At 46.6% G+C, this 12,826-nt stretch overlaps 5 protein-coding genes across 5 annotated transcripts; 2 read left to right on the top strand and 3 right to left on the bottom strand.

Moving 5' to 3' along the window:
- Nucleotides 1-217: 217 nt before the first annotated feature.
- PENARI_c015G09955 (glycoside hydrolase family 18 protein) lies at nucleotides 218-1,537 on the top strand (the record flags this gene model as incomplete). The annotated part of the gene is made up of 4 exons (XM_022633877.1): nucleotides 218-411; nucleotides 469-493; nucleotides 549-780; nucleotides 870-1,537. The coding sequence occupies 4 exons, from the start codon at nucleotides 218-220 to the stop codon at nucleotides 1,535-1,537; spliced, it is 1,119 nt and encodes a 372-aa protein (XP_022486441.1).
- A 1,184-nt stretch (nucleotides 1,538-2,721) lies between these two features.
- Nucleotides 2,722-4,246, bottom strand: PENARI_c015G10885 (nucleotide sugar dehydrogenase; the record flags this gene model as incomplete). The annotated part of the gene is made up of 2 exons (XM_022633898.1): nucleotides 2,722-3,477; nucleotides 3,581-4,246. 2 exons carry the CDS (start codon nucleotides 4,244-4,246, stop codon nucleotides 2,722-2,724), a joined length of 1,422 nt encoding a protein of 473 aa, XP_022486356.1.
- A 1,973-nt stretch (nucleotides 4,247-6,219) lies between these two features.
- Nucleotides 6,220-7,429, top strand: PENARI_c015G05140 (chitin deacetylase; the record flags this gene model as incomplete). The annotated part of the gene is made up of 3 exons (XM_022633770.1): nucleotides 6,220-6,318; nucleotides 6,508-7,065; nucleotides 7,136-7,429. The coding sequence occupies 3 exons, from the start codon at nucleotides 6,220-6,222 to the stop codon at nucleotides 7,427-7,429; spliced, it is 951 nt and encodes a 316-aa protein (XP_022486255.1).
- Nucleotides 7,430-8,952: 1,523 nt separating this feature from the next.
- Nucleotides 8,953-9,942, bottom strand: PENARI_c015G00751 (GNAT family N-acetyltransferase; the record flags this gene model as incomplete). The annotated part of the gene is made up of 3 exons (XM_022633670.1): nucleotides 8,953-8,958; nucleotides 9,207-9,403; nucleotides 9,666-9,942. 3 exons carry the CDS (start codon nucleotides 9,940-9,942, stop codon nucleotides 8,953-8,955), a joined length of 480 nt encoding a protein of 159 aa, XP_022486315.1.
- Nucleotides 9,943-10,523: 581 nt separating this feature from the next.
- On the bottom strand, nucleotides 10,524-11,423 carry PENARI_c015G06042 (uncharacterized protein; the record flags this gene model as incomplete). The annotated part of the gene is made up of 1 exon (XM_022633791.1): nucleotides 10,524-11,423. One exon carries the CDS (start codon nucleotides 11,421-11,423, stop codon nucleotides 10,524-10,526), a length of 900 nt encoding a protein of 299 aa, XP_022486401.1.
- Nucleotides 11,424-12,826: the final 1,403 nt, after the last annotated feature.

Below are 12,826 nucleotides of genomic sequence, written 5' to 3' on the forward strand. Positions count from 1 at the left end.
CTGTGTATGCTGGTATTGCCGTGAACTGGCCAACGCCGGGAGACTTGGCGTGCGTGAAAAACATATCATAATCTCACAGATTACAGGTTACAATACTTTAATCAGCTCAATACCAACTATGAATGAAAGAAGTATTGAATGGGACTCAGCCCAGCTCCCGCATCCGTTTGCTGAATGTGAGATCTCAATATTGGTCTTCGTCAATTAGCAACTAAATATGTCGCATTCATCCGTTCACCACCGACCTCAATTCCTCTCCTATTTGAAGGACCAACTTCGGCGAGACGACAGTTCGAGCAAGTTCGAATATATCAACGCCGCCTACTACCCCAGCTGGCGGGTCTATCGCGGTCAGCTACCATCTTCCCTAAATCTGACAATCATATCACATGTTTTCTATGCATTTTTAAGGTACGTCATGCGACACTCGCCGTTGGCCACTTTTCGTTGATTCCTTTCGTTACATAGAGCTCACGAGGATGGAACAATCTATGTAAGACCGAAACCTGCTGGCTTCTAAGTCTGGAAAGACTAAATTTAATCTCTAGTTCCTGGATGAATATGCGGATACTCAGATCAGGGTGGACGGGGAAAGCGGTTGCCTCAACGCCTTCAAGAAGCTGAAGAGGGAGAACCCTCACCTGAAAGTTATCCTGTCTGTCGGCGGCAGCAGTGGCAGCTCGACCTTCCCTGCGTTCGCAGCACAGGAAGCGTCCCGACGCACATTCGCGTCAACTTCGAGACAAGTAGTTGAAAGATATGGCTTCGACGGTATTGATGGTATGTCACAACGTCTCAGCCTGGATGCCAATTACAAAAATGCCCATCAATCGCAAGGGAATATAAGCTAAACACAATGCATTCATTAGTTGATTGGGAACATCCGTCCAACCCCAAGCAGGGAGAGGACTACGTGAAGCTGTTGTCCACCCTACGGGAATACCTTCCCTCTCCTCGATTCCTATTGACCTCAGCATTACCCGTGGGAGAATGGTGTCTGAGTAACATCGATCTTCGTGCAACCTCACAGCATTGCGACCTCATAAACCTGATGACCTATGATTTCGCAGGGTGCTGGACGGAGCTCTCTGGCCATCAGGCTCAGCTAACGAGCCCGCCAAATCCGCCTAACGCCTTTGCTAGGCGGTCTGTCGAGAACGGAGTCGACTATCTACAGGCTCACGGTGTCTCATCAGGGAAGACCCTGATCGGTATCCCTGTATATGGGCGCTCTTTCCTGGGAGTAACTGGAACTGGTCAACCATTCACAGGACATGGAGGCGAGAACGGGATCTTCGAATATAAGGACCTTCCAAGACCAGGAACTCAGGAAATTATTGACAAGGAACGATGTGCAGCATTTTGTGTTGGGGGCGACGGCGGTTTCGTCTCTTATGATAACCCAGAAACGGTCAAAATGAAGGCTAAGTATGTGAAAGACCATAAAATAGCAGGTCTGTTCTATTGGACAGGGACATCTGATGCGGACCCTCCGCGGAGCTTGGTGGCAACCGGATATAAGTGTTTGAACTTGTGAGTTTGTACCGGGCGCTATCACAACCAAAAGTGAAAACTTGCACTGCGGACCAAATTGAACCTCGCAACAAATTGGCAAGCGAATTACTTGAATTTACTTTGCGTTATCTCAGCCTATAACTAAAAGCTGGGATTACTGAGCTTGTAGTAGCATGTACATTTTCATTTGCGCTTATAATTTTGATATTGTATGTACTAGTATTAGTTGTATAAGGAGGTATTTAGCAATAAGATGTGACCTTGCGGTTTCATCAAAACGAGTGAAAAACTGTAGTCGAATTTTCAGATGGCTTTGCATTATAGTATCACCTAAGCCCAAAATGTTCCACTCCTTTCAACAAATTAGCTACATCAGGTGCATAGCGAGGTAATCTACAGAGCAATGTGTTAATTTGCTGGCTAAAATCCAGAAGCATTAGTAAAATAATCATACGTGGTTGAGGTTTATGTAGGCCATAACCTCTAATATGAGACTAGGTAGTACTCACTCCTAAGCAATATGATCTGCTTTTGCTTCTCCCGTCTAACTCGCCACTAACTTAGGCCATGACCAACTGAAACTAAGTATGATGCCCTATATAATTGACCTTAAACTCTCATGGTTCAATTACCGGAGCTGTTCTAACGAAAAACTGCAACACGCTAATAACGTAATTGGTAAGCGAGCCGCTACCTGATGATCTGACCTGCTTTTGAGCCCCGAACGTTTGCAATTCTAAATATTCGAACAATAATTGCTAATTTAATTAGGACATAGGAGCTACAATGTCCCATATTATAACAATTACTGCAATGCGACCAGGGCTTGCGTACGTAGTTAAAATGGAGGTATAACTTGATCTTGGTTATAGGATCCTGCATTACTAGGCCTCATAAATATAAGGGCTTTGTGCACTCCATTTCACATCTAGAACACCTTTCTTTTTAAATGTTCTCCTTTATATATGCCGGTAATCATGGTTTTCTTTGGCAAGAAGAGCAGTCGTATTCAAAGCTAATTATTTAAACCCCTTTAACAAATTCATGTAAAGTTATTTCCGGGTGTATACTTCACATGTCCACATTTTCTCCCCCATGTCGTACTTCATCGGTGTCAATCTGTGAATGCAGCCGTTCAATCAATCATAACATAAAACAAGAAGCTGGGGCCCATAATCACGTATGATATCGCCGGGGAAATAATTATTACGCGCAACACATGATCAGGCGGACCCCCTCCAAACCACCAAGGAGGGCCCAATCTAAGTTGTCCTGTTTCATTGCGACGATAATGATGTCGAACTGCTCCAATCGCTGCTTATGCCACTCCTTAGACTCATCCAACCGAGTCACATTGGGAACAGGGATCGATTGGACAAGGGGATCTGCAAATGTGACATGTGCTTTCCAATGTGTCATAAGATGCTGGATCAGGGCCACTCCGGGCGAAAAGGTAACCGAAGACTGGCCAGGCTTGAAAGCGACTCCGACAACGAGTATACTCGGGTTCAGCCGTGAAAAGCCGTTCCGTTCCGGGCGCGACTCCCAATAAGAGGCCATAATTCGGTCCGCGATTACACGTGGTCGATTCCATGTATTCTCGGTGGCAGATTTTAACAGAGGAAACTTTCCGTCAAGGAAGAGGTAATAAGGATTGATGGGAATACAACTTCCTCCGGCACCAATACCTGGAACGATAGGACAATAGCCGAACGGTTTTGTTGCCGCAGCAGAGGACACCTCAAATGGGTCAATGTTATGGACAGCACAAGCGTCAGCCATTTCGTTAGCGTAGGCAATGCAGACCATCCGTTGGCAGTTCTCGTACAGCTTAGTCATCTCTGCCACTTCCGGAGTAGATACCTTGACCAAATTTGCGAAGATGCTGCCATAAAGTGACTCGATGCTGGCCAAAGAACCAGGGGAAATATCATCAAGGCCGGATATGACCTTTGGGATTCCCTGGGATGGTGGATCAGTTCGTCCCGGGTCCACTCGCTTGGGATACCGTTGGCTTAGTCTTCTTGCCCAGGGAGAAATGCTTGTTCGGGGCATTGCTACTCACCTCGGGGGACATGCCGCCCTTAAGAGCCTTCGTAACTAGGAGAGGTCCTAGGAGTTTTCTCGTCATCCCAACGGCAACCGAACTTTCTATCACTACAGTGGCTTCTCTCTGCGCATATCGTCCAACCGTATCAAGGGCTGCGTGGAGCGGGGAAATATCAACCTCCTTACTCCCATACGAGAGGCCAGTAGGTACGGCAATCAGAAAGTGGGTGGCGTTCACCAGCTGGGCAGCGTCCGTCGAGCAGATAATATTGGGCTCTCTCCCTACCAGGGAGGCAATGTCCTTGATGCGATCTTCGCGAATGTCGAAGGCAATGGTTTTATACTTTTGGCCAAATGTTGCGACAAGCTGAAATCCAATGTACCCGGTTCCGATGACGGCTACCACGGGGCTCTTGGACCGACCGCCATGGGCTGGGAGAATCATCTCACCCATTGACGGAAGAGGAGAAGCATTATATTCAACGTCGCAAAGGCAACCTGTTGAAACCTTATCACAGTCAACTGCTGCATTTTCGATAAATTGCCGACGAGTACTATTATGGTGCGAAGTATAGGGAAAACTTCGTGGAGAACAGCGTCTTCGAGACAGTGCCTGCACATAGTTTTGGGGGTTCTCAAGTGCAGAAAGGCCCTGAGATCCTGAAGCCTCTGAATGCAGCATTCTGAGGAGCTCTGCTATTGTGAAGTATTCCTCGTGATTTGCTTCGGGGGAAATTTAAAATGTAAATTATTTTGGTGTACTGTCATATCAGCCCTGTGATGATGTTTAATTAATAGCCGGGTTTAGGGATGCTGGATCTTACCAACAGCGTAATGATGATACCGTGATATCGAATATTGTCAGTAAAATCAAAGCACAAACGCAAGGTCCCAAGGGTTGGTGGTCCTAGAACACTGGGTGACGACTGCGTATTGTAGTATCAATCGCACTCCGCTAGGACATAGACCAAACAGCATCACTATGAAAGTAAGGCAGAAAAAGAAGTATAGTCCGGGTGTCACTTCCGGGACAATAACACTATGGAAAACTCTCGTATCAAGCCGTGTCTCCGTTGGGTACGGGAGCCGATTATGACTACCCTTGGCCATAGAAGTGGGGATGTCCGATAAGGTTTCAGGGTCCCATGGCCTACACACATCCCGTGCAAGTCCCGCCATGGGATTGTCAACGGGAGTAGGCATGACAGTCCATGGAAATGTAAATAGTGCAAATCCCGAAATTCATGTCAAACATAATTTGTGCGGCTTTGGGCTGTTTTTGGGTATTTGTATTTCAATGAAAGGCAAAATTTCAAATTCGTTTCGCTTCACTTTTGAAGATTTATAACTTGATTCTTTATATTTTCACAAATTCAGAACACTCAGGCTAATAATAACGTACATGATAAGCGAGTGAGACACCTCAACCCCCATAGTAAATGCGATATTTTACAGCCTTGTATCTCAAAAAACATATTTTTCGTCTTTCATTCTTGAACTAATCGTAGTTTTAAAGTATAAATAGTATCATAACATTACTTGAGGGTAGTTGATTGTGCTGCAGACGGTAGGAGTGGCACAATAGCGACGGCAGTGTCTGAGGATATTGCAATTGGCCGGTTGGGAGTTTAGTTGCTGTCATTAGCTCGCCTCTCTCTCCCCTTCTCTTCTCTAGTTGAATGTCTTCGGACGAATGGACCCTTATTTCTGGCTAGACTTGCCGCTCACATCATATATGAACTTTTAAGTAAATCAAATTATGATATAACCGTGGTACGAATAGGCTTGTAATTTTGGACTATAAGATAAATATAGGGCTCTGTTACAACCACACCCCCTTATCGCATCACACCCCCTTTAGATTCGACCACTGCCTCCTCCCTTTTGGAAATACATAATTAGGGTTATATAACTGCATTCCCTACCACGATAAACACTTTAACACCTGTGCCGTAAAAAGAAGCACCGCTTTATTTTGATCGTACAAGTTTAGTGAAATAGTTCACCGTAGGGCCTAAAACGGCTGTAAATTAACAGTAATTTACTGTGTTTACCAAGCATCTTTGCTTTGGAATCCTTTTTGTCCCATGGGAAATGTCAAGGCCTAGTTCTTGGCGGGGGCTATAGTCATATGAAGTCAAACGAAGACATACGAAGACATACGAAGACATACGAATAAACTAAACTCTAATCCGAATAGACTAAGTTTGATCTTAATCAATACTGGTCGGAAGACTGAAGTGTCATGAGAAATGGTGTCCTAGGGATATTGCCATCGTCACTTCAACCTTAATTGCGAGCCATACTGCGATCTAGACTCAGAGGATAAGAGGTCACATGAATGTTCAATCATGTGCAGCAGATTTCTTGTAGTTCTAGGTGACTTATCGACCCTACGTGAGCCAGATTACCAACGATGTGAGTACAAATACAAGGTTTGTGAAGTCTAGACCTGCCCTTTGACCAAGTTGCCAGAAGCTTGTCATCCAATACGACTATGACATCTTCGTCTGGCGACATATCGGACATTGCAATGTATATAGCAAAACCTAGATGGATGACTCCTAGCCACATCATATCTTACAGATACTTAACTGTGAAGGTATTTGTGGAAACAGCCTTTCCAATATATTTTCAGAACCAACACCTCCCAATATGCTTTTCGACATTGCCATTTTCCATTCACTCGTTGCCATCCTTATGCATCTACTCGCAAATGGTGCGTACGCTTTTGAAAATGAGATTGCTAGTTCCGTAAGTCTCGAAATGCGGAGAGGCCCGGTGCGACTCTGCGGTATTCAGAACTCTCGGATATCGTGCCCAGAGGGCTTCTGTTGCTCTGAGGATGTACGTTTGTTCCCTTTAGATATAATCGCAGTCCTTTTTCATCACCCCCAGTCTGAAATATGACTATACGCAATTGCTTAACATTTATACTTCTAGGGCCATTGTGGAAAGGGACGCCACTATTGCGACTCTCCTCAATGTCAATTTCAATATGGATCTGCCTGTGATGCGAACAAAATCCCAAACGGCACTACTACCTTCACAACGCCTCGTCCAAAATTCGGAAATGTCGCTTATGGAGGCGCTGGAATCCATAACTGCACCGTTCCAGGAACAGTTGCACTAACCTTTGATGATGGACCCTCCAACTACACGTCTCTTCTCTTAGATATCCTGAAAAAGAGTAACATGACGGCCACCTTTTTCTTGACGAACGTTGCCCGAGGAAAGAACGAGTTTGACAACCAAAGTGCAGACTTCGCTAATATTGTACGACGGATGCATGCCGAGGGTCATCAGCTAGGGAGCCACACGTGGAGCCACGAAGATCTGTCGAGCCTCACTCACGAAGAGCGTGTGCAGGAAATGGTCAAGAACGAGATGGCTTTCCGAAATCTCTTTGGGTTTTTCCCGACGTATATGCGTCCTCCGTATGGAGATTGCACTTCGAAGAGTAACTGCACGGAGGACATTGCTAAGTTAGGGTATCACATTGTAAATTCCCCCATTCCTGTTATGATTGCCACTGGTATGATTGTTTCTAAATCTGATCCTCAATTTCCAGATATATTGGGATCTTTATACCCAGGATCTGAAGAACAAATCTCCAGAGCGTATTCAAAACTCAAAGAACATTGTTGAAAATGCACTTCAGGACTGCAAACCATCAACTTGCAGTCACATCATTTACGGCCATGATACTGAATACCAAACCGCTAATCTCACAGAATATATGATACATCAAATTAAGGCCAAAGGATACAAAGCTGTCACTATTGGAGAATGCCTTTCTGATCCTGCGGTTAATTGGTATCGAAATGCGACGACAGGAAAACAAGTGGCTTCAAGGAATCCATAATAACATACAAACCCGGGATTCATGAGGTACCCTGACCGCCGACTCCCTTGAGTTGCAGCCGTGATGGACGGCAGTTCGTTCTTTTGATTCACATGTTTTAGGAAGTAATGTCTTGAAGTCAATGCATTCCCTGGTTTCTTGTTAGCTTCCGTCGCTATAGCCCTATCCCACGGGAGTACCTCGAGTCTGGCAGCTCTTAGGTTAGGGTTTTCCGTTAACTATAGGAGGAAAAGTTGGGTAGTACGTCTAACTCTAGGTTCCTTTCGTCGCTAGACTGCTAAGGCCGAATTAACCCCGATGAAGCTCAGATTTTAGGAAGTTATAATATAGGATCTAAAATCTCCCCTATTTACTTGGGAGTATACACAGTCTAATAGTTATCGAGAAATTCGCGATGAAAAATTAGAGATACTTTAATAGGGTACAGGGCAGAGTCGTCAAGAACTCCCAGAATGATGCCGACGTTTGGATATTGGGCTTTGACCTGTTCAGACTTCTCGTTGCTGCGGACTATAAGTTGGCTGCATAGGAGAAGTCTGTGTGCTTGCCAACGAGCGTGGCTAGTGAGTCGCCACCAATATAGCCCGTGGCGCCGGTACTATGGCTGTCAGAGGTAGGCTTCTTGAGCTTGGTATTTTGATCTCACATGAAAAGTTTGGCCATTGTGCTATTTATGCTCTTTCCAACTGTGTTGTTAGGCGCTAGATGGGATTGAGGCGTGACGTCACAGCTTCCCAATGAAGTCGGCGGTCGCAACCAATCAAATATAATTTTCTCTCACAATGTATTCAACTTGCTCAATGTGAGAAACATGTCTCTTTTGTGCATTGACAAAGAGCATACACTTGGTTTGGTTTAATTGACCTTGCTGCTCTATGTTAAAATATTCTAGGGATGTATTTCTCGACTCTCGGCAAAGCGGATCAATCTACTTCATGGGCAAAGTTCAATAAGGCATAGTTCGCACAGGTTGACTCTCTACAATCGATGCCACTGAGACTTAGTTGCGAACAAGGACAAGGTCCGGTTCGCATGCACTCTCTTCCTTGAAAGTTAGTGGAGCTGCTACTCCGGCACTCCTGTGGAATGCATGGGGCTGACCTCCGTGCTTCATCACAGTTAATGTTGCCAGGTATCTCGCGACAATGAGTGTACCAAAAGTCAACACCACTTCAGCCACGAGGTCTGTACTTTACAGTCGATACTCATTTATCGCTCTGTGTGGTATTCCAGGTCAACTAGTAGCGGCATTGCTCATCAAAGTCAGTGGTCTAGGACGCAAGCGTACTGGAGCAGGCATTGCAGTCCTGACGGGTATTTTCAAGCTCCTCACTGCGGTGTCTCGATCGGCTGCTACTGCCCTTGCATTAGTGTATTATAACCTTCTTCATTTGCTGGTACGGTGACTCTCACTCTCTATACCGTAGAAGTTGTCCCAACTACCGTGCGAAGCTTTTGCCTCGGGATTATGGGATTCTTCTGGGGTATATTTGGATTGGTTGCATATATTATCACCACGTTCACTAGTACTGTGGCCTTTAGTGGAGGCTCAGTTTGGTTCTGTGGTGCTATTTGGATTGTAATGGCTGGTACATGGTGCGCATTACCGGTTGAGACGCAGGCAACTGCAGTCCTGCGTAGATGAGGTTTTAGTGAATTATTGAGATGATCGGTGCATGAATTAGTTGTGGACAGCCCCCTTGCTAAAGAAAAAGAAATAATAGTTATGCATAACTTCAGATCTTCATTGTCCCTTTACCAGCCGCAACATACACACTTGCACATATTCAGGGAATGGCGAAAATGACTCCAAGGCCCGGAATCCATACTTCTCATACACGGGCTTGCCCTCGGGCGATGAAGACAAATAGACCTCTACTCCCTCTTCATCAGCACGCGCAAGGCCCCATTTCAAAAGCTTCGATGCCAGCCCACGGCCCTGATGGGATGGATGAACAGCCAGCATGTCAAGATCTACACGTCACAAATTAGCGGAGCCGTTTAAACACCAATCGTTGCCTGCAAAGCAAAGCAGAAAGAAACCAATAACCGAAGCCACCAGATAAACCCAGGAGCAAAAGCACGAGAAAAAAAAAAGGGTTAAAAAAGCAAAAAAGAAACATACAATAGTGCGGCCTATTCCCCATCCACTTCCCATGCAGTTCCTCCATACCAGAAAAGAAACGATCGCAAAGTTCCCCATCACAACTAGGGGCCCAAACCACAGATTCCTCACGTTCGTGCCGATCGCGATCTGCAGACGTGGGACACTTCCATTTCGCGAACGCGACAATCGCACCTTGATCCGAGTCTACAACTTTTAAGATGACTTCGTTGGTCTCGGTTGCTATTGAGCGCTTGATGGTGTCGTGGAAATTTTGTTCCCACCAGGCGGTTACGTCGGGAGTGTGCGGGAACATGGTCCTGTTGAAGTCGCCCACGAAGGCTGCGTAGAAGATCTCGGTGAGCTCGGCTCCGTCGGCTGGAGTTGCGGGGATCATTTCTAGTGACATTTTGGTGGTTGTAGGTTGAGGTAATTGTTGGTTGAATATGTGTCTGGTTTGAAGATTTGTGGTGGCGGAATTGCGGGTCTACAGAGCCACCTCATGTTTTCTAGGCACATTCAAGAGACTAACGTTATTTCATACTCTACACATGTTTCAAAGGTCAGTTTATCTTCACTGTCTGCTTTTAAACGAAGTTATTCCGCTTTCGAGAAACCTAGCTAATCGCAAAAGTTGTACTAGAGACATTTAGCAACAAATACTAGGATGAATAGAGTATTGTTCATATATTTTGATAAGAACCATCGATTTGACGTGTGCATAAACTGGCAGGTAATTAAATGTTTGACTTTGTAGACATTAACAGGGACTAAACTAACGGCCAACATTATATCCATAGACCGTGACCTTTTGAACGCTCCCAATTACGCTCGTGGGGGTATATATTTCAAACAAGTATTGACACCGGGTCCCCAAGCGACGGTTAAAATTGCAGAAGAAAACTTTGTTCACAATGCAAGAAAGGCACATGCCAAACGGCGAGGATTCAGGGTATTGGTGCCCCCGAGGCGGGATGCTCAGATAGAAGGTCACTGCTTCTCCTTCTCCAGCGCCGCCTCTGGAGTGGCGATCGGACTGACTGGTCCAGACTCGGTATGTTGCCTCTGGCGAGATGGGTCGTAATTTAGCGTCGTGTCAGCGCGCCCTGGAGTCGCAGATCCCCTGTAGGACTGATCATGTGAAGGTGGCAAGACAGAGCGGCGGATGCGTGGATCGTCAGGTTGCTGTGTCTTGCTGTCGGTGCTCTTCGTCGTTTCCATTTCTGATTTGACATTTTGGTACATGCTTTCGACGATGAAGACTTCTTCTTGTACGTCTAGATCGCAGCTGACCAAGCAGAACTCGCGTTCGCGTTGCTCGATATACTCGCGGATATTCTTCCATTGATTCTGGTAGTGCTTCAGACGATCTGGCAGTCCGGAGCCGCGGAGGTAGGTTAAGATACCAGCCATGATTGTGTTGATGGCGCCAAACGCGGTGACGGCAGAGTGTGGGCCGCTAGCTGCGCCGAGCGCAGTCACTGCGGCGGCAACGACGACTTGAATTCCGAGGCAGGTGTTGATGAGGAAGTTAAAGATTTTGTAGGCGCGCTGTGCCTTGGTTTCATTGGTGATGACGCGGGTATAGATACCGACGTTCGGCGCACTGCGGAGGAGATGTCCCTGTTGTGTGAGCGCGGGGACGCTGTCGATACCGGTTAAGGCGCGGAAGACGAGGAGCTTGTCGTTGGTTGGAATGAGAGATTCCAACTGTGTTGTTGCCACTCGCTTTGGTGGGCCTCCTGGAATATCTTGTCCATAACCACCATTCTGGGCACCTAAAGCTGCTGCTGCGTGTGCAGCCATAGGTGGGTAGCCCGCCTCCTCGCGATCTAAGGCTGCCTGAACCATCCGGTGTAAGAGGCCGCGGTTGGGCTTCTTCTGCGACATGTTTGTGGGTATAGAGACACTTGGGACGGGACTGGTAATGAGTAGAGCGCTTTGCGCACAACAGATGGGGAAACGCTCATATTTGTAAACACACGAGGGAGCGGCAATACCGTCAGACTGTTTTTGCGCAATATCCACCTTGCAGATGCAGCCAAGATAAGTGCAGCAGTCCTCCGAGACCTAGAGCAAGCTAACCCTGCATTCAGTCGACGTCGAGTGAGGATGTGCATGATAATATTCCACATAGGGGAATGCCGGGAAGAGAAACATGCAGGGTTTGGCGAATAGCCGGTGCAATGAGACCAATCTGAATCATGACAGGTTGGACGCATGGCGACCGGCGCATGCAGCGTAAAACTTAGCGGCATCGGCCAGCTGGAAGTGCCTCCCAGACTCGAGTTAGACCTGTCTTGGCCCGAATGTGGCTTAAAATTGGTGGAGATCTGCACGCCGCGCTCACAAGAAGCAGTCAAGAACGGTGGGGCTAGTCTTGCGGTATTGAGGAATCATACACCACGTTCATGATCGGGGTGTGAACAGAACGCCGATCGCTGGAAAAGAGTCTGCAGCTTGCTCCATAGAGTGTGAAAAATCCTCCGAGAAGCGCTAATGATGGAGACCTTACTCCATGGCCATGTCCACTTTCAGCGTGTTCAACGAAAGAGATGACCATTTGTCACTGGCTGCATGACAGGTGCGAAACTCTGGATCCCGTAATGGAAACGAGATTGTCACTTTGCAGATCGGACATCGATTCAGCAAGTCAGGTGAAACCTATTGCATGGGATGAGAACTCCGCTGCATCCTGATCGCAGACTGCATAGTTTGCTGATCTACTGCACTGCGCTGCTTGTCCCGGTGTCAGAATCAGATATTAGTTGTTTTGGTTCATGGTGTTGAAGCCCCTGGCGTAAAACGAAAACAAGCACGGGCCTACCCTTCAACCCTTCGGGGAGAAGTTCCACCAGATAGATCAGCCCCTGAATTGTGTTCGAGTAAGGCCCTAGCTTCGTGCCGTGCGGTTTAGAGTGCAGAAGAGCGATGTGATTGGCTTGACTTGCTCGCCAGATATTTCCGCAATCTCGTGGCGGGCTGGAAGCTCGGCGTATCACAATTAAAGCTTGATGAGAGCGGATCGAAAGGTTCGCAACGGGAAGATTGGGATAGGCAAGGGACGGGAGTTCAAATGAGGAATTGTAGAGATTCTTCTGAAGAATTCAAGAGTCAAGTTCCACCCTAGAGTGGATCCAAGCTGTCTCCAGTTCTCAAGCACACTGTTGTAGAGTACGGAACTTCCTGCGAAGGGACAATCACCCGCCCATATTAGGGGATACCGCCTTTCTTGTGGCAATATATTCCTCACTCACCTTAATTCCATTTGTAGCGATTGACTTGGATTTTAT

The sequence above is a fragment of the Penicillium arizonense genome (assembly GCF_001773325.1).
Source record: "Penicillium arizonense strain CBS 141311 chromosome Unknown PENARI_contig015, whole genome shotgun sequence".
NCBI lineage: Eukaryota > Fungi > Ascomycota > Eurotiomycetes > Eurotiales > Aspergillaceae > Penicillium > Penicillium arizonense.